This window comes from Psittacula echo (assembly GCF_963264785.1).
Source record: "Psittacula echo genome assembly, chromosome: 1".
Lineage (NCBI taxonomy): Eukaryota > Metazoa > Chordata > Aves > Psittaciformes > Psittacidae > Psittacula > Psittacula echo.
Window position 1 is genome coordinate 92,810,829 of NC_137735.1, and position 27,197 is coordinate 92,838,025.

General features: G+C 35.6%; 1 protein-coding gene across 1 annotated transcript; it reads left to right on the forward strand.

The window, feature by feature from the left end:
- The first annotated feature begins 704 nt into the window (after nucleotides 1–704).
- NUP37 (nucleoporin 37) lies at nucleotides 705–25,584 on the forward strand. The gene is made up of 10 exons (XM_080624665.1): nucleotides 705–778; nucleotides 2,069–2,288; nucleotides 3,986–4,110; nucleotides 5,081–5,153; nucleotides 11,939–12,033; nucleotides 21,429–21,519; nucleotides 23,282–23,463; nucleotides 23,985–24,035; nucleotides 24,377–24,470; nucleotides 25,317–25,584. The coding sequence occupies exons 2-10, from the start codon at nucleotides 2,133–2,135 to the stop codon at nucleotides 25,428–25,430; spliced, it is 981 nt and encodes a 326-aa protein (XP_080480791.1). The 5' UTR covers nucleotides 705–778; nucleotides 2,069–2,132; the 3' UTR covers nucleotides 25,431–25,584.
- The last annotated feature ends 1,613 nt before the right edge of the window (nucleotides 25,585–27,197 follow it).

Here is a 27,197-nt window from a genome sequence, read left to right on the forward strand (position 1 = left end):
CCACAGCAGGGGTATTTTGGTGATTGGTATAACCCGGAAAAATGATGAAGTGAAAGGGGCAGGAATAACAGGAGACATGAAGCAAGACCATAACAGCACCTGCAATTATTCTCCAAGATGTTTGAAGGGCACAACCTACTTTAGTATTCTACATTGACCTGAATGAAACATGCAGGCCAAAGGGGATGAAACAGATGGGCAGGTAAGTAAGCGCGGGACAAACAAAAATCTCTCCAGAGGCGTTTCACTCTCTGCCTCTACTCTAAGAGATTTCCACACGACACGACCTGTCACTCGCAGAAAAACAGCACGAAGAAGCAAAAACCCCTACAAAACAAGCCCGAAATCCTAAACATAAGGAGCCAACATCACCATTACCGCCACCACCGTCCCTCTCCTCCGGCTGGGGCTGCCTCAGGGTGCCTCCCTCACCACAGCCTCGCTTTGCACAGCTCCCCCACTGAAAGTACCACACGAAACAGAGGCACAACCCCTCCATCCGGGAGAAGGAAGATAACGAACACAGCCCTTACGAGAGTCCCGCAATCCGACCAACACACTCCTGCTTTACTAGCGCTGCTACCTGCGTGTCTAGAGAGCAGAGTCGTTCTCCTGGCGGTTTAAATTTAAACCCTCCACAGCTGCCCAATTAGAGTTTGGGAGCCGTTGACCCGGAAGCACAGTGTAAATGCACATGGGGTGGGCGGTGCTACCGGCCGGTGGCCGGAGACGTGGTATCGGTGTTGTCGGCGTCAGTGTTTAGCTTGGTGCCGCAGAGGTGCGTGTGAGGCGGGGGTAGTGAGGGCTCGTTCGTCCCGGGGTGAGAGGGAACTCGGGCCCGCTTGCACTTAGAAGCTGGGTCGGCCCAGCCGCTGTGCGGAAGAACCCGCGCCCTCGGCCATGCTTGAGGATTGGCACAGTGGCTGGCAGTCTCGCTTGGGAGTGGGAACTGACCCCTGAGAGAGAAGGAGGGATTGGGAGGTTGAGGAAGGGGTTGGGGAGAAGGCAACAGGCACTCACACGGCTCAGTTGCCTGAATTGTGTTTCCTAAATAGTTGAAGTTAATAGCATTCTTGATATTTTCACTTAGTCTGGTGGCCTGTGTTCATGGAAAGCGTTAAAGGATAGGGTTAAAATTTGCATTTGGCCTTCGGACTGTAGCTATACAAGTTACAAAGTATTTTTGTTAATGCCGTGGTTTGTCACATTAGTTTAAAAGTAAACATTGCAGCTATGGAGAGTCTCTTTGCATCTTGGTGATGCCTGTGTCAGACCTGGGTAGCTCACAAGAAAAATATGAAGTCTTGGATGTTGAGAGTTTCAGATTGCTAAACACAGCGAAATCTGTCAAAGATCTTGAGATTTAAAATTCTTTCTTCCACGTGGTGTGTAATTAAAGGTTGAATTTCCCCAAAAAGCTTAAACTAGTATCAAATCTGTACTGGGACTAAAAGGGGTGATTCTGAAATCAGTTGTGTATCACAGCCTTTTGTGTTCTAGTACAGGAACCTGATTATCTTTGAAAACTGGTTAAATACAGTAGAGTACAGGTTCTTTGGTACCCAGAGGTATAGTTGCTCTGTCAGCAGTTGGGGTGGCTGAGGTCATGGAGCCATGTTTAAATATTATTTATGACTATTCTCGTTTATAGTTTTGCAGCCTTGATTTACTCTGCTTTTAATTAGGGTCTTCAAAGAGGTAACAAGAGTAAAGAGAATTTGAAGGTAGTAATTTATCACTTGTCATTTGGTTGAAACTTTAAAAATTCTGTATGTGATTTTTCTGGTACAGTTATTTCTTGGGTTGGTGTTGGGTTGCCAACAGTAGCACAAAATCAGCAGTTATTGCTAAAGTCTATAGAGACAGTTTTGAATACATATTAGTTTAGGTAATCTTTGGATTGATAAGACTACATGCTATATCTAAAAATAATGAGCTTAAGTGCAGCTTTAGTGTTTATAAATATTATTTCCTAAGCAGGATATTTTGATTTGTTGTGCCACAAATACTTCTTACAGTTTTCTTTATGTAAATGAGTAATGCATCGTTTTTAAAACTTTGTGTGTAGGAATGTGGATTTTCATCCTGGACAAACCATCAGTTCCATGATACTGTGACTTAGCCTACTGAAAATGAAGCAAGATTCTACTAGAAACAGTGCTTACACTGTGGATTGTGAAGATTATGTGCATGTGGTAAAATTCAATCCATTTGAGAGTGGAGATGCATGTTCCCTCATTGCATATGGTGGCAATAATTATGTAGTTGTTGGGACTTGCAGATTTCAGGTTAGTTTTTGTTATTGTTGATTTTATTAGTTGCTTCTTGAAACTTACTTTGCCAGCACTTCTTACTGCACAAAGGCACTGGTCGCTTTCCTATTTCCTCCCCTTCCTATGTAATCAGGACAGGGTTTTACTTGTTTATTACAAGTCTGGGATATTTGTTCTTTAAAAAAAATAAGTATATGTATAAAATACCCATTGGTATAAATTACCATACTGCTTGTATAAAGTTGTTTTTGAATAGAATGGATTGGTTTGGAAGGGACGTTGGACCTTAAAGACCATCTAGTTCCAACCCCCTGCCATGGTCAGGGACACCTTCCACTAGACCAGTTTGCTCCAAGCCCCATTCAACCTGGCTTTGAACAGCTCAGGGATGGGGCAGCCACAGCTTCTCTGAGCAACCTGTGTCAGTGTATCACCACACTCACAGTAAAGAATTTCTTCCCTATATCTGATATTAATCTACCCTCTTTCAGTTTAAAACCATTACCACTTGTCCTATCACTGCATTCCCTAAATAGACTGCAAAGAAATAAGGAGTACTCTACAGAAAGAATAATCCCATCTTAGTATACTCTTTTGCTAGTATCGATGACTGCTGTCTGAAAACTTAAGCATGCACCTTTGGAAATAACTGACTTAATATTTGCTGTATGTATTTTCTTTATTATCACAGGGTAATTGTCTCTTTGCACAGTTATATTTTCTTCTATGTACATTTGCTATTTAAATTATCTTCTAAAGCTTTCAGCTAGCCTGCGAAACAGCAAATACTGCAACTACTTTCACCTTTACAACTAGTGTCTGTTAATTTGATAGATACTTCCTTTAAAGAAGGACTCTAGAAATATTTTTTGTAATTTCTGAATCATTTTCATTGGATCTCCCTCACAGACTGTCAGAAACAGTCAAATATGTTTTGTTACCTTGAAATTATTTAGAGTAATAATATTTGAAAGATTTTTAAAATGTAAAATACTGTGTATGCTGGTCAGGATTTTTTTTAAATTAGGGGGTTTTTTTGCCTAGATGCTTGAAAGATGCTGAAGACAAGTTATATTTGGAATCTCTTTTCAACTCACTGTTCAATTATACAGTACTGGTTTTCTACTTTTATCTAATATGAATAACAGTATAACTGCTCTTATTATTATTCCCTGAAGGCTTACTGTTGGAAATCTTCTGAAAAACATTTAGTGCTAACCACAAAAACCTGTTGTCATCTGGTATTGCCTTCTGTCTTGTTTCTGGTGTAGGCCTTGAAAAGAAACTAACATTTTGATAGCCAGTGGTACAAGTTTTGCTGTAGTTTTCGTATCCTCCCTTCCCTTCCACATGTAGAGCCACTGAGTTTTTCAAAGTTCTTACCATGCTGTTATAAGTAGCATTAGTTGTATCTGTGAAGATACTACTTCCACAAAAAGTATGCTCAGCACTCAGCATCTTTGTAGCTCAGTTCTGATTTTTCTATTCTGTGTTGGCCTCTGGCTTGAGACTGCAATCATTTAACGTATTGCTAAGCACTTACATATGTCAAGTTAATACTTTATGTTCCAGGTTTTCACTTTGATAGTGTTACAATCTAAAAAGATCCTAGATACATGTACTTTTTAAAGCCTTTTAATTCCATATCAATCAGAATTTTTAGAAGTCATCAAGATATTGTTCCAGATTAGCTAATTGCAGTATTTCTACAGGAGGAGGATGCAGAAGTGGAAGGTATGCAATATAAGACGCTAAGAACGTTTCATCATGGAATCCGAGTTGATGCCATAGCATGGAGTCCAGAAACCAGACTTGACGCTCTACCTCCTCGGATAAGGTATAATTATATTATAATTATATATATATATATATATATATATATATATATAATTATAAATAAATGAGTACAATGAATCCAGGTCTGTAGTCTGTTTTACCTAATTCCTTAGTATTGGAGTGTGTTTAAAGCTTATGGATGAAATGTAACTCCATAGGAATCACTGATGAAGTCTCTGAATGCTTACTTCATCAGAACAACACTTTAATTCTAAGTAATGGCGGGGGGGGCGGGGAATGGAATGTTCTTCTACTTGTGTTCCTTGCCCCTCCCCCCAGTAAGCTAGAAGTAATTTTTTTCTTTATAATTTTAATGGATCTAAAATGTAATTAGCTCTTTCTCTGTACAACTGTCAAGAAGGAATTCTAAGGATGAGACTACTGTAATGGCCTGCTTTACAAAGCTGTTTGTAATGGTCTGCATAATAAGGGCTGTGTTTAGGAATAGGTCAGATGCTATTGTGAGACCCATTGAGGTGTAAATCTAGAAAGGTAGTTGACTATTAAATATGCACAAGAATAAAAATGTTCTCAATAGCTTGTAAGCCTCTTCAAAATTGATGGCTTCTTACTGCTAGGTTTACATACAGTCTTTTGTTTAAAATATTAGAAATGGGCTTATGAATTTATGTTTTGCTATTTTAAAACACTGATAATGAGGGTACTTCTTTTGCTCTGCCACTTAACATCTTCCAAGGGAAGCTTCAATGGCAGTTATGAGAGATATTTCAGGTAATTGATAGTTGATTCAGATTTAGCTGTGTAGAATGTTTTACGCTTTTAACATTGTAGAAAGTTTTAAGTATTCTTGGCATTTTGTACACATTTTTTATAGATAAGTTGCAATTACAACTCTTATTTGTTGCCAAAGCAAACTGAAGGGAAACTGGTCAAAAGTCTACTATTAATTGACTGAAAAAAATGACTACTATTAATTGACTGAGGGGATTTTCTTTGTCTGTTGAGTGTAGGTTTTGTACTGCGGCTTCTGATAGGAAGTTAAGGCTATATACTTCGGACCTGCAGGACAAGAATGAATTTAAGGTAAGGGCAGCTAAACGGATTTTTAAAAATATATTTAGTCTCTAGTGAAGTCTAGTCTTTCACCTGCCCTTCTGTCCCATTTTGCTTAATGTACTGTACGAGATAGAGCATGAAACTGTGACATATCCTATATCCTTTGTCTCTAGGAAAAATCATTGTATAATATACTTTCCTGTCTTTAAAGTGGAAATAACTAATTACCAGCTGTATGATCTCTTGATCTAAAAGGATTTATGCAACAATGTAACCAAATTAAAGCAAAGCAAGTAGAGGCTTATGGATCATCTAAAATATACTCATAAACAGAATGTTCTACAGGTGACTTGCAAGTACCGTGTTTGATAAGGTTCCCTTATATAAAGACCCGTAAAATTTTATGTGGCATTAGTTATTGGACTTACCTATAAGAAAAGCAAATTTAGTAATTTCTCTTTCATGGGGAGCTGGATGTTTCAAGTCTTTCAAACAGCAGAAAATTTAAAGAAAGAATACTGAATTTAGTACATTACTGCAGACCAAGTACATTAAGCATGCCCACAGGCTGTCACTTGTTTATTTCTGAGGTAGAAACAAAGGAAATGTCTGCCTCAAATACAATTTCACTTTCCCTTTTTTCAGTGTAGATGGTAGTGTTCATAAACTTGTAATATAAAAGAAACCAGGCCTAAATACTGACTTCATTTTATAATCTGAAGATTGGTTTTCTGGAGGTTTCTTTTGTTTGCAAGACGTGTCAACCCCTATGTTACTTGAATGTGTACATACTCTTCAAAATTCTACCTTTAAAACAATGTCCCAGTCCAAGTATTAGATGTTTGTGCTAACTGGTTTTAATTTGTTTTGTTGAGGTCTCAACCAAGAATAAGCAAGGTTAATTAGTAGTAAAAAGTTGAGGGGAGAGGGTTCCTTCTTTTTTAGTGCTTTGAAATATGATAATGCCTCTTTTGGCGAGACTTGTGTATTGAGTATAAAGGAGAAAATAATAGACTTTCATTTGTGGTTTGGTAATTTGTATTAGTAAGACAATGATATTTGTCATACAAAGACTAAGTGAATGTCACTTACATGGCCACACTGATAACGCAAGGAATAAAGGCATAGCATAAGATGTAAAGATGTATGTTACTATAAAACATCTTTTCTTTAAAGAAAATACTTCTTATGTTACTTCATATGTGCATGTAACTGGGGAGGCTGCAGCTCAAATACTGTGTTCAGTTCTGGGCCCCTTGTTACAAGAGTGATCTTGAGTTGCTGGAGCAGGTCCAGAGAAAGGCAGTGAAGCTGGTGAAATGTCTGGAGCACACATCTTATGAGGAGCAGCTGAGGGACCTGGGGGTGTTTAGTCTGGAGAAGAGAAGGCTCAGGGGGACCTTATCGCTCTCTACGACTACCTAAAGAGCAGGGAGGTAGCTGATCTCTGCTCCCAAGTAACAAGTGATAGGACAAGAGGTAATGGCTTCAAGCTGTGCTAGGGGAGTTTTAGATGGGATATTGGGAAAAATTTCTTCACTGAAAGTGTAGTCAGGCATTGGAGCAGGCTGCCCAGGGAAGTGATGGAATCGCCGTCCCTGGAAGTGATCAGAAAATTTGTTGACGAGGCCCTTAGTGACATGGTTTAATGGCAATCCTGGTGTAGCAGTTGGATTTAATGATCTTAATGTCTTTTCCAACCTAACTGACTATGATTCTGTGATTAATTTCCTTCTTTCATGTTTGATCATCTTAAATGGCAGAGGGGGATAACTAACATAGTTACAATCAACATGGGTGGCACTTCTGATAAAACATTTCTACAAGTTCTTAGTGCTGGTTGCTTGTGAGTTCATGTCTGTCACTTATTAAAGTTATCTGCATAGTATCTGCCAGATATTACAGACAGTAGGCTTTAATGTTAAGTTGTAAATTAAATCTTTTAACTTTTTAGCAGAATGTAAAGTTACTTATTAATTATGTGTGTCTATTGCAATTTGAGATTTTTACAGAGCTTCATGAGCACACAGAAGAAAGAGAATTGGTGGCATCATTAATGACAGTGTAGGTGAATGGTTAACAATTGCAAATAATCAAACATATGGATGAGTCTGGTACTACAGGCTCTGTTCAGCTAACTTCACCATATAAATTCTAGGCTTTTAACTCATTTTGGATTAAAAAAGGACCTGATGGCCTGTCTGCTAAAATCAATTAGAAGTCCCTTGACTTCAGTGGAAGTCATACCATTAATACACATCCTAGATTTAACACTAGGAATTACCAGTGGAATCTGCTATTTTGCTTATTAGGAACTAATTGGTTCCAGAGAAATAATGGGTATAACTTCACACAAACACACCTTTGATACTTTTTTTGACCTTAAATTTTTAACATACAAGTTCAAATAAGTTTATTCTAATGAAAAAATCTAGTAATCTGTATATTACTGAATTAGATTACAAACAACACACTTTTAAAATAACAGCAATTTTGAATATATAAAATGAGATCATTCTTTTCTAACTTATTATCAATTTATCATCTACATTACAAGCAGGGAAGCAAAGGGGGCAACTCAGTAGCAGTCTGCTAAGTGCTGGTTTTTTCAGAGTAGAATTTCTGTGATGGGTTATTGTTTTCCCAGTTCTGACAAGATTTTTTTTTTTTCTGGTATCTGACCAACACAAATTGCACTTAAAAACATGCACTTCTAATTTAGGGGAATTTATTACACAGTAGCTTTGACTGGATGCCTAGAAATAATTTTGAAATGCCACATTTACATTTCCATTAAGATAGCAATTATTTTTCATACACAAAGGTTCATTGGAGAAGTGATTCATCTACCCTTAGGACTTCTTTCTACACAAAATGTCCTGACTTGCAGTTATAAACTTCTACTGCAGAAGTATGTTCATAGCATAACACATCAGAGTAATAGCTTATAATAGGTAGTGATTATAGAGACCACAGAGCATTAATACTAACAGGTGCTGGACATTAGAATGTGCTATTTAGGCTGAACAGCCACAGCTGTAAGTACGAGAAGTATACAAGTTATTTTTCCCCAAAAGGAACAAGTAATTACAATCTTATTTATTCAGCTCCAGTTGACATGAATAAGCTCCTCCAGTGTCAAATGTAGATAGAAGGATCATAAAATTTTATTTTTTCAGCTGAAGATAGCATGGGTGCTTCTTCATTTTTGACATCAGTGAAGACTGAAGATGATTTAATGCTTATGCAATACAAATGAGAAGTGTTGGCTTGAATTCAACAGTAAAGTTTTCAGTTTGTTTATGTTAAAAATAAGCAAAAAACAGCTAGAAATATGTATCTTTACCTAATAGTGGGGAACTCAATAGTAAAAAGGAAGAATGTGGAATAGTGTATTCATATTGGTAAAAATGTTGTCTTTGAGACTATCTTCTGGGTTTTGGTGGTTTGGGGTTTTTTTTGACAAAAAGCCTGGAAAATGCTTTCTCTGGGTAATCATAATTTTTTATACCTGGACAAACATAGTACTATATACTACTGGTCAAGAAAAAAGTAATACCTAAATCTGATTTAAAGTATTTGCAAAATCTTTGATGTTAACTTGGTAAGCCATGCTGAGCTGGCTTTCAAGAAAATTTGATACGATTTCTTTCTAACAGTCATATTTTCATACCTCAGAAAACCTATTTCATTAACCTGGGTTTGAGCTCACTGTGAACACATGGAAGCTTCTGATCCATTGTATGATGCATGCTTTACACATGGGATTTTCAGGAGAGGTACAGAATGTGCAAACAAAGCTGAAAGTAGTATGTGATTACAGTCAAAATGTAATCTCTGAACATTTCGTATTTTATAGTAAACAATTAGTATGCGTTGCTTCTGGAGGGACAGACAGAGTAATCGTACTCTGTTTTCCCAGTGGAAAAACTGTCTTGATGTAATTATCAACAAGGAACTTTAAGCATACTGAGTTTTCCATTACTTTGTCAACACGACTAATCCAAAATTTATGGCTTGGATCAAGCCCAGAACAACAAACAAAAGGTAAAATATGACTGATGGATCTTCGTGAAATCATTTTCTTCTTTTGAGGTTTTCATTTGGAAATGAATCGTGGCTTCCTTCTCCTGCTTCAAATTTTGTTTAATAAAAAACATATTTCATCAGGACTGTGGAAGTAAAATGAGGCAGGATATTTGAATTCAGAATGCTGAAAATTTTCAAAAGACTTGGCATTTCTGTCTAAATAGTTTAGCATCATCTTAGGATGTATTAGTTCTAGTATAATCCACCAGGTTTTAATAAAATTATGAGCTATTGGAAAAAACTAAGTTGGCTGCTGAAAATGTCTCTGTATTGAATTGATGAGGCATTCATGAAATTTTTAGAGAGGGGGATTTAGTTATTGAGTGTGCTTGAGAGATTTTTTTTTTTAATCAGTTCTGCATTTGTTCCTCAGAATAGCTACACTTAGAGAAGAGATAGTGTGTTTTCCTTTCAGAAGAGCGTGGAACTGGTTGTTTCCATTCGACCTTGTTTTCCTTTGCAATCTCTCTACGTCATGCTGTTATCCAGAGGATATTTTTGTCTCCTTTTTATGATACCTTGCTGAGCAAAACAAGAGCAGCTATGTCTTGAGATTTAATCAGTGGGACTGAAGAGGATGGAACAGTAGCAGATGCAATATCTACATGTTGACATTTGCCTGACTTAAAATTTTAAGTGAGATTTCTGTAAAAAGACAGTAGCTGTGGTTAATGACAGAAAATACATGTAAATCCTCAGATGGAGCAAAATGAGATTTTAACTAGCTACAGATTTTCTAATGAGACCAGAGGTGACTTATTCATACCCAGCTCCTATGTGAATGACTTTGACAGTACTTCAAACTTTGACTGCACCCTAAACGTGAAGTTTTGCGTGCTTGCTTAAAGCTAAATGTGTATAAGTTCTTTAACTTAGGTTTTTGAGGCTATTGTAAACCTCAAAAGATTCCTAATGTCTGTAGATAAGTAAAAAACAATAGAATTGAGAGGGGAAGGAAAGGTGTCTTTATTACAGCCAAGATAACTGAAAAGCCTTTGAAAAACTTAGAAATTATCCAGCTTCTAATTTCTGCTAAAACAGGGATTTTGCTTTTATTCAGAAAAGCTATGCTGCGAAGTTGTTTTTTCTTACACATTATTATCAGTTCTTTGAAATAAAAATTTAATGAATAAGTAGCTGTAGGTGAGAACAGTTACACAGTTAAAAGGTTCCATTTGGAATGACTTTCTGATAGAACTGTGCATGCTTGCCTTAGAGTGACAGTTCATGTGTACATTCACACTGTAAGTGCTCATATCTGGAAAATGGATGATCTATTAATTCACAGTAAAAATATGCACTATACCCCATTTTCTTTCCTCATTAGGACAACTGCATATAAAGCAAAGAGCACAAGCACTGTATCTCTTCTTCTCAAATGCTGAATAGAAGTTGTGCTTAATTGCTAAGGTGTTGTATGGCTTGCTTTGTTTTGCTCTTACATTTTTCCTCATTTTTTTGTTTTCTTAAAGTCTTCAGTGTGCATTGTCTTCTGTTTAATCTTTTTTTCAGTGAGAGTTTGTTCACTGTTTTTTTTTTTGGTTTGTTTTTTTTTTTTTTTTTTTTTTTTTTCCTAAAGGTAGAAATTATCTTCTTATGCAATTTTGTGCTGACTGCTTGGACAAGTGGCTGCTTTATTGCTCCTTCAGGAGATGAGAGTTACTCTACCAGTAATCAGAGTTAAGATATGTGGTTGATGAGAAACTGAGCGTGAGCTGGCAGTGTGCACTCACAGCCCAGAAAACCAGTTCTGTGATGGGCTCCATCAAAAGGAGCATGACCAGCAGGTTAAGGGAGGTGATCTTACCCCTCTGCTCTCATGAGATGTCACTTGGAGCACTACGTGCAGTTCTAGTGCCCTCAACATAAGAACGACAGGGAGCTGTTGGAGCAAGTCCAGAGGAGGCCCACGAGGATGAGAAGGGGGCTGGAGCACCTCCCATATGAAGACAGGCTGAGAAAGTTGGGGCTGTTCAGCCTGGAGAAGAGAAGGCTGCATGGAGACCTCATAGCAGCCTTCCAGTATCTGAAGGGTGCCTGCAGGGTTGCCAGAGAGGGACTCTTCATTAGGGACTGTAGTGATAGGACAGGGAGTAATGGGTTTAAACTGAAACAGAGGAGATTAAGGTTAGACATAAGGAAGAAATGCTTTACTGTGAAGGTTGTGAGGCACTGGAACCTGTTGCCCAAAGAAGTGGTAGATGCTCCGTCCCTGCCAGTTTTCAAGGCCAGGTTGGACAGAGCCTTGGGCAACATGGTCTAGCGTGAGGCATCCCTGCCTATGGCAGGGGGATAGGAACTAGGTGATCTTAAGGTCTTTTCCAACCCTAACCATTCTGTGTAGATCATGGATACACTTACTTCCCATTCTTTCTCCTTTTTCTGAGATTTGTCTTCTACCTGCAAAATTAAGTTGTTGAAAGGAGAATAAAAAGTTCTTGTGCAATTCACTGATCTTAGTCAAGCAAGAGCATCAAGCTGACCTCTGTGGTAACTACAAGGAATAGTGGAGGTTCTTTTCACCTACAGTGTGAATCTACGCATGAATTAAGTATTTTAAAGATCTCTGATTACTGATAAGTACTTTTTTTTACCTTGTATGCAAAATGATAGCTTTATCTTAACACTTACACATCTTTCCTTTAGCGGGTTTCTTAAATACATTGTGGACTGATGGAACAGTCAGCTCTAAGATAAAAGTATTGATTTTTTCTGGTTGACAGACATTTGATGGCCACTCAGATTACATAAATGATCTGGTGTTTGCTCCCAAAGAAGGTCAAGAAGTTGCAAGTGTAAGTGATGATCACACCTGCAGGTATGCAATTTTCAAAACATTATTGGAATAGTAGTGTTTGGCTTTTTCTCTGTGTGTGTTCTTTATATGCTTGCTTAAATAAATAAGCTTTTATGTGTTTAATTTTAATGGACCTTCATAGCTCACTAACAAGGTTGCGGGCTGGCTTTTCGTTGTGACTTGTGGGTTGTTGGGGTGGTTTTCTTTTTTCAAAGCAGTATTTTGAAGTAACTAGACACAATGTGAAGAAAACTGTTCTGTCTTGAAATTATGCATGTTATAATTTCTTCTGCTGGGACAGGAATAAAAGGCATGAGAATAGAAGAGAGAAGACATGCACAGCTCAGCACTGAACTGTAGAGACCCTCCCTATCCATTCTGTCATCAGATGAGTCAGGTTTAAAACCAGCATATATATGTGAACTTGTTAATTTCTTAACCTTGCTAGGAGGTAGGATTTTGTAGCCTAGGGACAGTGACATATTAATACAGTGGTACTGGCAGCTCATGATACCATAATTATAGCTGCTTCAAACCCATGTATTAGTTATTTGTAACTGGAAGTAAAAGGGAAACATGGTTAAATACTTTGAAAAATGCTGCTTAAGGTTTTGTAATACAGGAGATTTTACTTGTCAGAAGATCTCTCATCTTCCTTTTCTAGTTGTGCACATGAATCTCTAAAGCTGCTATTCTTATCCCTCCAGTGTAGCTCACCGTTGGAGAGATCAGGAGGGCAGCTGTGCAGGCTTTGCAAGTCAGTGCAGTAGCATTGCAGTAGCAGCAAGAAACTTGAAAAAGTGTCATCTTTTACTTTTCCTTGTAATAGCTGTGATAACTCAAAACTTGATCAAGCAACTGTTTTATTTTTTTCTTTGATTATGCAAACTGTATATTTTCTCTTCGAAAGTTACCACCATATCAATTCCTATATAAATGACCAGGTAGTACTTGGGGTGGGGTGGGGAGGTAATTTTTGATTTAAGCCATCTTCTACATGCTAAGAAAAAGAATAGCTCTTAAAATTATTACTCTATGAGATTTTGTGAAGTTTATATCATCCACTAGTATAAATCACAGTTTAGTAGCTTCAGTTGAGCTACTCTGTTACATAAATAGAAAATTTAAAAGGCCTGTGGTTTTAACACCCCTAGGGAACTCAGAAGTACTACTTTGACCAGAAAGCAGATTTTCCATAGACGCCCTGTCGCCCTGTCCATATTCCCAACAAAATCATTAGGAGTGAGTAGTAAAAATGTATGACTTACTTGTAGCTTGTTCTGATTTATTTCGTATTCTTGATTTCTTCATTAAATCTAAACTAATATTGGGCTTAAAGAGCTGTCTGTATGTGTGGCCTTTTTTTAAATTATGAAATGCTTAGTATTCCTGGGATGAAAGAGAACTGTTTTAAAACCAGTAGTCTAATCGATACTGATTGAAAATAAAAGGAAATTGAAATTATGTAATTAATGTACACTATCAAGATTTCAACTTAGTACCTCTGAAAGACATTTTGCAGTAAACCATAAAGTCTTTGGTTAAAAGCCATGGGAAATAAGTAAGATTTTTTTTGGCTACTTGAGTTCTTATTTTTTCCATTCATGCATGTGGAGCATGAAGACTTTTTTATTGAATTTAAAGGTTACACTTTAAAAACTAATGGAAAATGCATTCCTTGGGACTTACCAAAATCATTCCTTACTTACTGTGTAATTTGCTTCAGCAGTAATATAAAAAGAGGGATAATTCTTCTGTCTGTGCTGAGTTTCTAACCTGAAATTGTTCTCAGGATACATCATCTGTTAATACTTTTGGAATAAAGTTCTAGAACAATTAGTACAAGAACATGAGGTTTTGAGTGTTTGAGCATTGTTCTGTTAGAGCTCCACTTTTAAGTCTTAATAGTTTTAATGCAATGTCTTGGTATGTAAGAATATATACAAACATTTTAAGATCTTCCCTGGTTTTCACTTAGTAGAGATCTCTGATGAACTCAGATTTTCAGTTTTCATGCACTAAACAATCTTGCCACAAGCTGCTGCAACAGTGACAGAGCTAGTTCAGTCATTTTGGTTGGAAAACAGAACAGCAAAAAACCTCAGATACTGGTTATATTTGAAGTTCCTACATTTAAATTGCTGTTATGTCATTCAGGAATTCTTGTTTCTTGCACGTCCTATTTGTTGGTCTCACAACACAAGACTTCTTTTTTTTCCAGCTATGAAGCAGAACTGAATTATTTATAAAAATAATCCCAGTAGCCATCTGTGTTATGTAGCTGTGAGTAAAAGTGTTATGTGTAAAAAAGTATGTAAATAATAATCTCACATTTCCCTCTACTGAGAATTTCAAAACTAATATAGCCTTAAAAAGAATTGCTTTTCTGAAAGACACCTTGGAAGACTCTTAAAACCCACCGTGTTGTAGTTACTTGCATTACGTATATTAAGGATCAAAATTCCTGTAGCTGAAAATTACATCTGCAAAGTTGATGGAAAAATTTAAATCCTGGGCCCTAAATACAGTATACTGCTTGCTTCATTTTGTCCCAAAGATGGCTATATTCCAAGATGGATGAAGCTGTTCATAAGCATATAGTTAATTTATATCTTTGGCAGAATATTGTAATTTTAAAATTTTGCTGTATTTCACTTTTTTACATATTTCATAATTGCTTTAGAATTTTTTTCTATTTTAGAAAAATAAAATTATTTTTAAAATTTGAAAAAATCTAAACACAGTTGTAAAAGACTGGCAGAGGAAATAGCTAAAATAACTACTGTTATATTAAATAAAAAATTGACTCAGTTTTATTTTTAAGTTATGTGTTAACATTGAGTCCAACTGAAGTAAAAATAAATAAAAATACTTTGTATATACATTTAAAAAATCAAATTTATGATATTTATACATTTCTGCTGAAAGCAAAACTTGGTCATGGCAGAAAAGTAAATTACCTCTTGGATTTAATCTAATTGTTTTCCTTCAAATATAGGGGTTTTTTTTCCTTCATGATCTACCTTTCATATGTCAGTTTCAAAATTCTGTATGGTATTTACATGTAATTAAAGTAATTTGCTTGCCATTTCTTGGTATCCTAAGAGCATGATTAATGAATTAAAAAAAAAATGTTTTATGACAGCTTTAAGGAAGATTTGATTTAATTTCTTAAACGAGAACTGTGCACATGCAACTCCCTGGGCACCACTCTTTAAAAAACAACAGCAGCAGCAACAAAAAAAACTAACAACAACCAACAAAAAAAACCTCAACAACAAAAACCAAACAAGAAAATTTATTGCTGGCTTTTTCTTAATTAATTGGAAAGACAGAATGAGAGACGTACAAATTGTTTTGTTTTGATACATAATGAAGGCTGCAAAAAGAACACAGGGAATGTTTGGAAAACAGCATGAGCTTAACAGACTCTCCTCTGCTGTTGGTAGTTAGTGAGACTATCTGTTGTTTCTTGAATTATTTCATGCAAAATACCATCCTGGTAAAACTCACTAGTCTCGTATGCATGCTAAAAATTAACCTCTGACTGTTAAAAGGTCAATTCAGTGTGATTGATAACCACTTTATACTCCATCCTCACACTGAACTGAAAGATTACTGACAGTGTCAGGCCCTTAATGGCAGCACAGCAATTTCTTATGGTCATCACCTTCTGGATTGACTTGTATTTTAAAAAGTTGAAAAGAACTCATCCATTCCTCTCTCCCTCCCTCTCTCTTTTTATTATTATTATTGCTTCAACTACATCCTCTTCCTTTGGTTTTGTGTGTGTAATAGAGAAGAATGTATGGTCAATTTATCTTCCACTGTATCTGTGAATGTACTTGCTCTTTACCCTTTCTAAGTTCTGTTCAATTAGGCCATGGCTCATGTTGCTTCATAAAGGCTCTGAATTTATTTATAAGTCACTGTTGAATTCAGCTTTCTCTGTTGCCTTCTTTCTGGACCACAAATGCCTGTCCATCAGAAGGTTGAATAGACTTTCAGGGGAAAGATTTGCTATTACTGGAAACTAAATTAACTAAGAATCTCAGAATTTATTGTCATGTTTAATCAATTTTTAAGGATTTTTTAATCTATAGTGTATTTGTTTACCATGGTACTCTTATGTGTATTAGTTATTTTGTGTAGGTTTTTCTCTAGACAATACAAAGGAAAGTAAATGGTAATTACTGTTTGGGGTTTTTTTCTTTACATTCTTTAATGTGTTGCCAGCACTTGTTGCACTTGAGTCTTATCTTGTTAATTCAATAAATACTTCAGTCTTTGGCTACATTGAAAAGTTGACATTCTCATTATTCCTCCCTCCAAAATTATATTTTGTGTCTTCCCATTCCTATGCATGCAATTATGGTTTTTTGCCAAAACTGTAAAAAAAAAAAAAAAAAAATTTCTTATTTCATTTTGTTCTAAATTCATCTGTTTGATAGAATTCCCCGGCGTTTCGTCATGTAAGAAACGTTATGCCAAAATATTCATCCTTTCTGGGGTATGCTGGTTATAATTATCAAGCTAGTTATATGTTATAATTGATGAAAATAACAGAGTTTTGGATTATTTTTAAGTCTAGTCTTTGACTTTGCACATTTTTTGTATGCATCCCTGTATGTCCCCCAAATGTAGTCTTCAAAAATTTCAGTTAACACTTTGACAGCCACTATGTGAGTACTAACCAACAACTTCTGTTGTACTTCACAATCACTGTGCAAGTGTATTGACTGGTCTCCTGCTGGAGTATCCAGTCAGCTTAAAATAAACAAAAAGTAAATGTTTTCTGAGTCAAATGTCTGGAACACTATTTCAGTCTGGTCTTAAGTGTAGATGAGTAAGCGTTTAGTTAGGAAGTCTTCAAAATACATGGATGAAATGGCAACTATTTCATATGTGAAGCATTATGTCTTACATTTAGGGTCACACAATCCTAGAACATAGTCTGGCCTGTAAATTGCATTAGGTTTGTTTATCAGTTAACTTGTATTTTTGAAAGTCATTGGCAGATTTGTAGTTGAGTTTCTCAGTAACAGTCGTACCACAGAAGCATTTTTTACATCTACATTGGAAACAATAAGGTGATAACTCTTTAAGAGCTAATTTTTCTTTGGCTGGAAGGAGAGAACTGAAGCTTTCTCTCTAGCACCTTCCTCCCTCGCCCCAGATACTGCTTAGTCTCTAGCTTTGCTTTAGATAACTTTTAAGGGAATTTCAGTAGTAGTAGTACTAGTAGCGTGTGTTTTTTCGATTTATTTCTAAGTGTGCATGTTCTGAAATGTGTATTAGTGAAGAATCTCAGTTGAGATGCTTGCTGATGTGCAGTTCCCCTGCCTCTTCAACTTCTACCAACATTGCAGGAGACAGTAAGAATTACATGTCACAGTTACCAGTGAAAAATAGATCAATGCTTGCATATCCAAGTAGATATTACAAGAAGCAATGGATAAAATGTACTTTAATGCCAAAATCTGAATGATTCTCAGTACTAATTTTTTTATAACATTGGCATTTCCTTTGACCACCTAAAGAAAATGGTGAATGTGGGTCAACTTTCTGAAAAAGTATTTGCACATTTCCTGTATGAAAAGGCTATTTCATGGATCAGAAATAAGTGAAGAAGATGCTGTACAGGCACGAATTTAGAAACCTGTATGCTGAGTCAGGAGGTAGTTGAAGATGGCTGTGCCTGATGGACTGGTGCTGGGCAGCGCAAATGAATTTACTCTTTTCTCCCAGTGTAACCACTTCTGTGGCTGAATAGAGAGTTCTACATAGTACCACTACAGATTCTGTAGCAGTGAACTTCTAGTTGGGCAGTGCATGACCTGATTTATAAAAACTTTAATTCTTTATTTTGTCAGAAAAATAAAATAAATTACTAGAAATTATCTTGAATAGTATGTTTTTTTCTTCTGAACAGGTAGAGAAGATTTCTATAGTTCCATTTCAGCCTTCTGTTCTTTCATGTCCTGCCTAGTATCCTCCTCAGATATTTCATAAGCACTTCCATATGCAGTTGGCAGAAAACATGAGACAACACCAGTGTGGTTGTATTCTCCACAGTGTTAACTACTCTCTGCACTTCCATTTTCCTTTCTTGAGATCTTTCTTTCTTCACTTCTTGTGCTCAGTGAGAAACAACTTCACTCTTTACCTTTGTTGTGTGAGCTCTGTAACAGGAATTCTCCATAGTCCTTTAGGCTTTTTAGAGATGATAGGATTTTCCTCACACATGGAATATGTATGATGGAGGTATAAAGTACCATCAGCAAGGGGGATTTAAGCTAGATATTATTAACAAGCAAACAAAAAACATGTTGGACATTTTTAAGAGTAGGTCAGACAGTAATTTGTGAGTAATGGTTCAAGTATAGTTGTTCGTGGTTTGTGGTTAAGAATGGTATCAGATTTCAAGGTTTGTTCTAGTCCCCACCCCAATCACTAAAACTGTTGGAAATCTCATGTTGAAAGAATTTCCTTTAACTTCCATCTTCTGAGGATTTGAGAAATGCCTGAAGGCTGCAATATGGTTTTGTTGTTTCACTATTGCAAATGACAATTTTATTCAGTTAAGGTTTGGTTTTGCTGTCTAGTTAGAATTATTCATAAAGTTAGAATATAAAATAAGGATAATCTCCATTACCACAAGACAGGTTTTCAGATGTTCTGATGAATACTTTGCCAACTTTAATAGAAGTCCATTGTGTGATAAAATTACGGCACATATGCAGCATGTCATTATCCATATTTATGCATATGACATACAATATAGTTGTGTCAACATAGTTTGAATATCTTTGTACTTTCAGATAACTACAGTTGTCATTTGTTTGTTTAATCACAGGATATAAGTGATGAGAAATGTACTAATATCTCAAGAATTTTCTTGAGCAGCATTTGCAACTGTTTGTATTTTGTGTTTAAATTGAGAGCTCTGCAGTATGAATTAATTAACAATTATATAAAAATAATGAATTTACTGATCAGATTATGTATTATTTTTGAGGCTTTCCATTATTCAGACTTTGGCCCTGGTTTCAACTGGGGTTATTCAAACTTCTCTCCTTAAAATATATTGCAGAAGCTTTTTTTAGTATATAAGAAAAATACCACAAGCCAAATAACAAGTCTATGCAGGAATGGTTGGTGGAGCAGAGAGGAGAAGTAAGATGGTGACATGTTGCAGAGTTACAAAAAACGAGAATGATTGGAGAGAAGTACATATTAGTTTGCTTTGGTATAAAATCATGGTAATACTAGTAAAGTTTCAAGTACTTTGAATGGGAGACGAAATGCTTAGTCTTCTTGGATTGATTTTCATGATAGGAATGTCGACAAAACTAGAGGGTTTTCTTTCAGCATCTGTAGCTGGTTTGGTTATGATTACGGAGTAACTGAGTAACTGAAATTCAGTTTGGCTAAATTTTTTGTCTTTGTACATTTTTTTTGCTTGGTTTAGTCACAAAGAAATATTGAAAAGAGTTAACTGAACACATATGTAATTGTAAACTTCCATACCAGCATGCACTAGATGCATTCAGACAAGGATCTATTTTGATACTTATTGTCTGGTCTGTTTTGTTGTTTGGGTTTTGTTGTTTTTTTTTTTTTTCCCAAAGCTAAATTATACCATCTTTGTTATTGATAAAGAGAGAAGAAAATATAAGAGTAGCACTTGTTTTCCACCTCCATTCCTCCATACTGCTTGATACTAATAATCTTGCCATTCTCACAAAGTAAGAGATACCAGTTAGGTATTTTATAAATAACAAAGTTAGGGAGGTAGAAAGCATAAATTTCTATCTCAAGACCTAGTAACCTCACTTACTTAAGGGAAGGAAACATGATGGCATGCTCATTTGGCCAAAATGATTCACTGTCTTGTGTTGTACCATAATTTTCTCCCTGCACAGTAAATACACATGGAAAGTGTTGATTTGACTTGGACAAATCTACAAGGCAAATTTTTTGGCAGTAGAAGAAAGTATTGTATGTTTCTAAATTACCTAATCAAGTAGATATTTCATTTTTTAAACAGTTGTCAGGTTTTTGTTTTGACTTTTTTTAATAAGGACACTGATTCTTCAAGATTAGAGACCCTGTGTTTTCTACAGGGAAAACAAATATTTGATCTGTTGTGGTTTAGCATAAGAAAACAACATCATTCATTTCCTTTATTCCCATATATTTTGTCTAGGCTTATGATGTATTATTTAAGAGGTTTTTGAAATCTCTTAAATATAAGGGTCTAAGCACCCTGGTGAGATATAAACTGAAAAAGTCTGGAGGAAGTCAGCAAAAATCCTCTAGAATAAACAGTAATAGTAAGGAGCCACTCATCTAACTCAAAAGACTGGGCAGAACAGTACTTAAAAAAATTGGCTGTTTCTAAGGTTTTGCGTCTCAGGGAGGAAGGATATATATGTATGTTTTGGTGTGCAAATGCACACAAAAAGTACACAGTCTTGTGGTTCAGACTGGTGTTCACAACTGTGATGTCTTTGTCTTACAACTGAGCTACTGATTTTGTAGGTAAAGAGGCAGTTGAGCAGTGGCTGTGAGATAAAGTAGTCTCAGTTTTGGGTTTGTGGCACTTTATAAATGAAGTAGCTTCCTGGCTCATTGGGGTTGGAACTACATGACCTTAAGGTTCGTCCCAACCCTAACCATTCTATGATTCTATATCAAATGCATTCAAAGAAAAGTCACTCATCACCTGACCTAGTTTTGGTGTTTCAACATACACTTCCCTGTCAATCCATATTAACCAAATATTTAGATTTTTTTATTTTTCTTAACTGCTTGATGTGTACTGTAGGTGCTTCTAAAGGAAAATATTAAACTGGCACATAGGATTTATTTGTTGAAAGCTTGCCAAGACCCTTTGTGAGTTTGTGTTGCCTCTGTTGTAGATTCTTTTGTTTGCTTTAGATTCATTTTTAGTTTCTTGTATTTCTATTATTCAATCTTGTCTTGCCAGGAAAAAAAACCTGAAATTTGTATATAGGTGAGCAAAATAGTTAGTGCATGGTCTTAGCCTTTACCTGGTAATGTGGATGACTGAAGTTGTTTGTTACTTCACTTGAGGTCTCTTGTCAGCTAGACCTTCCTGTACAAAGGCTGTAGTTTGGGCTTATGAATAAAGCAGGAATGTCTCATCTAGATTTCATGTCTAGACAACTAAACTTGTCAAATTATTTGGATATTGCACTTTTAAACAGAGGCTCTGCTTAGTTCATCAGTGTTACAATATATTGTCTTCAGCACCAGCTACTTTTGCTGAATTCTTGAAGTGATAAAACACAAACTGTTTCATTTGGTCACCTCCTTTTTGAATGTATTGAGGCACTAAAAGTTAATGTATTTCCAGACAAATGGCAATAAATATTTTTTTTTTGCTTTAGGGTCTGGGATTTGGAAGGAAACGAGAAGGCCCATTTTATTTTACGTTCTCCTGGAATGAGTGTTTGCTGGCATCCTGAGGAGCCTTTTAAGGTTGTGTTTTCCAGCTTTTCACCCTCAGCACCTTTAAAATAACAGGAGGGTGGACTTACCTAAACTATGAATCTTTGATGCTGTAGTTAAGACTGAAGTTTGGGGAGCTATTGTATGTTGTAACTGGATATTGGTTGGATCTGCTTATGTGAAATCACTGTAAATGAATTCTTATTCCCATTCTTGTCATTTTACCCTCAGTCCCTCCTCCTCCCATCAGAAATACTCCTTGATTACACACATCAATTGTTGATAACTGTTCTGCTGATTGCATATTACTTTACAGTTACTAAAGTTCAAGCTTTTCTCAGTCATGGTAACAGCAGTAACACAGACTCTTAAAAAGCATGCCAAGTTTTGAAAATTATCTGTTTGAAGTTAGCAAGGGATTTTTTTTTGTTGTTGTTCTTGCTTGGAATATATCAAGGATATGCTGAAAAATCAAATAAAATGTGATTTTATAGTTAGCTATTTATTGTAATGGGGAGGATTAATCAGCTGATATATGCCAAAATACTCATTAATAGTGTAGTCCTTGCAATCTTGGATTGATTATTCCTGTTGTTTAAGGAAGTTACTGATGGGCACAGCTACAAATAGTTGTTCAGATTACCACAAAACACACACTTAAATCAGAGGAAAACGGTCAAATAAGGTATCAAAATACTTATATAGCAATAGGGAAGAAAGATCTCTATTCTCATGACACTTCACGAATATTAACATCTGATCCTTATTAAGAAAACTAGGAGAACTGTTGATTTGGCTGGTATGACTGTTGAATGTGTTTGCTACAGTTTGCTACTAGGCAACTTTGTTAGCACAACAAAATTACTAGATTTGCCTCAAAATATTGCAGAATTATACCGATCTTACATATTACCTTGTCTTTTCTGTGGCCTTTATCAAAAAGTAGGCACAAGGTTTGGAAGGGGGATGTTTTGGAGAGAAAAAAGTTCAAAAAGCTAGTAAAACTTGACAGACTTGATGATCGCTGAAAAGCTTATTTCACATCAAAATACTTGCTGCACCATGTCCTTTAGCTTGCAGAAGAGCATGTTTGGTGACAGCTCTCTTTTTCCAAACAAACTTTGATGTTATCAGAGTATTGTTTTTACTGGTTCTTTGCGTTCCTTAATTATTGTTCATGACTATCTGAGAACTGTTTTCATCTCATAGAGAAAATCTCTTTCATCATTTAATCAGGAAGCTCTTTCTACAATACTTAGTAAACAATTGCCTATTATTCTAATGAAAAAAGTTTAGCTAAAATCTGTTGCAGATTGTTATAGGATGAAGTAAGAGATGTTATATGAAATCAGTAAGTGTGAAACCAGGTTCCACAGTTCCACTGATTAAATGCAGTTGTTCCCTTGTTACAGCACTGTCAGTCAGTGGGAACTTTTTATTTTTAGAAGAATAACTTTGCTTTATAATTCTGAAAGCACAGTGCATTGGTTATTAAGACCTAGTGGTTCTAAGCACCAAAATTATATACATATATATCTAAAGATATATATATAAAGATAGATAAAATAGTGTAATCATTATGTATAACAGTGTGACAGTCATGTAGATCAAAGTGGGTTTTATTTATTGGTGGAAGAGTGTTCAGAATGTTTTCTGGTACACAGTGAAAAACTGTCCCTATTTTAATATTATTAGTATTTACTTGAAAGTATGCTAGGTTTGCTATAGAGTAGAAAAGATTAAGATCCATTACATACGAAGTTTACAACGTGGTATTAATTTCTCTTTACAGCTGATGGTAGCAGAGAAGAATGGAACAATCCGATTCTATGATCTAGTTACACAGCAGGCCATTCTCTCCCTAGAATGTGAACAAAAGCCACTAATGTCAGCAGACTGGTGTTTAAAAAATAATCTTAAAATTGGAGCAGTTGCTGGAAGTGATTGGCTGATCTGGGATGTCACTCGCTCCAGGTATTTTTCTACACGAGAGGTTTCTTTATTTTCTTCTTAAGCAGTACATGAAGAGATGTGGCTACTTCACTAATACATTACTTAAATACACTATGTATTGTATCACCTCTTAAGTAAATAAATGAACATTCATCAGGAATTATCAGTACAGATTATTCACTGGTATTCTTTGTTTCATCTTTATCAGTATTTGTTAAAAATAACATTGTATGTCTTTATCCATTTGAGACAGCATCTCAGTACTGTTTACCACTCAAAGTAAGTTTTATGTGTTTGTTAAAATCTAATTCTAAATCATAAATATATAATTACTGAACCAGAATGAACTGGATAACTACTTCAGTTTTCTTACTCCAAATTGAGATATAAGCTGCAGGAATGTTCTGGTTTTCCCTCAGTTTCTTCAGGGAGAACAGACAATGTGTCTCCTTCACTGTTTAAATGATACATGCTTTTGATACTTATGGTATGAGCTGTAGTTGTTTTGTAGAACAGTTTTTTACCCTGAATGTTTGTTTTAGTTATCCACAGGATAAGAGACCCATCCATGTTGACCGAGCCAGATTATTCAGGTATAAGTGTTGCCTCTACTCTCTGTTTTTTGTCTATATAAATCTGTATATGCAAAGCAGTTGTGAGTTTAGGAACCAGGTTGTGTCTCATTTAAGCAATTTTTAGTCTGACCTGGTTTATAAACTTTGTGAAATTTGTGAATGTGTATATGTTTTACAATGACATGCATTCAGGGCTGCGGGTGCTGAACCATTTACAAGCCATTTCTCTGAATTTATTTCTCTGCTGTTAGTGGAGTTTCTGACAGGTTCACATAGATAACCACAAGGCAGAGAACTCCAGTTTGTGTGCACTTTCCATAGTCCCATAAGGATATCTAAAAAATCTGTTCATTTCATAGGTGGTCCCGAGTTAATGAAAATCTCTTTGCAACCACTGGATATCCAGGAAAGACAAATACTCAACTGCTTATTCATCATTTAGGACATCCCCAGGTAAATTTCTGAATTTGGCTTTTGACTAGAATTGCATCTGTTCTCTTCAAAACAGGCTCATAAATTGTTAAAAGCTACAATTAAAAACTAGCTCAAACCATCCAGAAATTCTCTGTCTACCTATTTCATTTTGGTTTGTCATCCATGCCAAGGATGGTTTAAGATCATACCGCAATTAACCTGATATTTTAGAAGCTGCTTGATCTGTATTGTTCTATTTTGCTTTGCTTCATCAGTGCTGAAGGGAAGAAAACCAGATTTAACCTGTTATTTAATAAATTTTTCTGTATTGCTAATTCTAAAGAGGCTGAAACCAGCTGGTTGTGTATTTTACAGCTTTAAACTAATAATACTTTAAATCATTAATAACAATATATCCAGAGACAATCAACACAAAGCATAGGAAATAGTTTGGTTTTGCTGGTGTTAGTATATATTGGTAATGCTTGCTGTTAAAATATTACCTCCAAACATACTAGCTGTGAGTACACTTAAATAACAGTAAGCAATTTCACTAAAAAATATTTTTAGTTTGAAAGTATGAAGTTTATATTGAAGTTTGAAAGTATGCATTTAAAATAATAATAATGTTAACAATGGAAATAATTGAAACAATCTCTTATCAATAAATATTTTCATGTATGTTATTTCAATGTAGTAAACAGCTAATGGAACTAATTAGTGAATAATCAGATTTTTCAGCTATATTTCTACTGTATTTTAACTGTATTTGTTAAGGAGTACTAAATCTATGGTGTTTATATGTCTGTGCAACTTGTTATGCAGTACAGAAATCATTTATATGGTAACCTGTATTAATATTTCTCTCTTTTTTCTTTTTTAAAGCCTATTCTTACTGGCACTGCAGCTGTAGGATCTGGTTTGACATGGCATAGAACTCTTCCATTATGTGCAGTCGGAGGAGATCACAAAATTTTCTTCTGGGTATCTGAAATGTAAAATAAGCATTTGCCTTTAGTATGAAACTTTATAGCATCATGTCTCTTTTCGAGTAAAACAAAGGAATTTACGGTTTGTACTGGTATTTATTCACCTGGAGAATACAAGAAATGAGCAAGTAATATGAAACATTTGTGTTTGGTTTTTAGCTTGCAAATACAAGAGCTTTTGTAAAACCGGTTATCATGCATCTGATATTTCCCTTAAAATAAAATGTACACTTTTTTAACATGGTATTTGGTGTGAAATGACTTTTTGAAAAGTATTTTGCTTCAAGAGATTTTGTATCCAGCAATCTCAGTCTGCAATCTTGCTCAGGTAACACAGCTCAACCACTTTTAAATTGTCCAGAGTACCTACAGGAAGAACACCTGTCTCTGTATCAAATTGCCCAACAATGACTAAGAAAGAAATGCTATAATGCACTGTCTGTGAATATATTTGCTCAATAATCTCGGTACCATTAGTGAAGAAACTAATGGTATAATCAGAATGATAATTTTAAGAAGTATTATTTTTCTTAAGATGACAAAGCGATTTACTTTAAGTATGCCAAACGGTGTATAGGTTTTTTTCTCCTTACAGTCTTTTACTTTCGGCCTTCTACTAGAAAATCAAAGACATTCTGCTTCCTAGAGGAGTGTTTTTCTTATCCCTTCTATACAAGACCCAGAAGTGAAGTAAAAGAGGAAAGAGTAAAAGACATACAGCTTCTGTTTTCAGTATCCTTTTTATTTGCTTCTGCAAGTGAAATGATATAGAGATGTTCAGCTAGTGTAACAGCTCCTTACACCACCACCATCAATATTAGCTAGCAGTACATAGATCTTAAAATATTCTCGTTTGTCCCTGTTTATGCTTGACCAATTAAGAATTAGGACAGCAAAAAGTGAGATTACAGCCACCTTTTAAAAAGTAAGACCATATTTTATTTCTCATAATTTCATATCCTTGAGAAATTTTGCTTTCCAACTGCCACAAAATTTACCTTAAAGAAGAATAAAGTGCCTCATAGGTTGCAGTCTTGACTCGTGTGTACTTACTGGAGGATGCATCAAGATACAGCACTTTGTTCATCTCATATCCATATTTTGACAGAGTACAGCCTTAATGGTAAGTTTAATTGGCTCACAGACACAGCTAAAAATCTTTCTGTGTCTGACGGGAAGGATTGGACTGGAGCACTGCTATCCTTCTGAGTGTGTAGTGAAACTGAAACATACTTATTTTTTTCTGTCCACTCTCAGAGCAAAGCTGTACATAGTGCCTAGCTATGCAAAATATCATATAGTATACTCAGCACCCATATGGACAAGGGCAGTATGTGTTATGTATGCGCAGGTGCATGTTGACTAAGACTTTTTATTTAGAATTGCTTAAAACCAAGGGGGCAGAGGGCAGAAACTCATTTGTTCTGTAGTTAATTCAGAAGCCAGAATGCTTGTTTTTAATACTCTGTTTTTAAGGACTGCTTACAACTATTTACCAAGAATGGAATGATCTTGCCAAGTTCAAGGCTCTTTGTATTACTTCTTTCCAGTATAAAATGGGTATTAAGGAGGAAAAAACAAAACAAAACAAACACAGCTGATGTTTTTACCATGTTCCACGTGTCCTTCCATGCAGAACAAAATAGTCAATCCTCTGATGTTGCCTTAGCGTAGCACCTGGAAAACTGAAACTTGAAGAGCCATTTAGAGAGAACTGCAAATCATTTATCATTTAATTTCAGTTTTATTTTTTAAAAGAATCCACATAACACCTGAC

Coding starts and splice junctions, on each gene's coding strand:
- NUP37 (XM_080624665.1), top strand. CDS start 2,133: ATGAAGCAAGATTCTACTAGAAACAGTGCTTACACTGTGGATTGTGAA. Junction 12,034..21,428: donor AGTGATGATCACACCTGCAG/GTATGCAATTTT, acceptor TTTTTGCTTTAG/GGTCTGGGATTTGGAAGGAA. Junction 24,471..25,316: donor ATCATTTAGGACATCCCCAG/GTAAATTTCTGA, acceptor TCTTTTTTAAAG/CCTATTCTTACTGGCACTGC.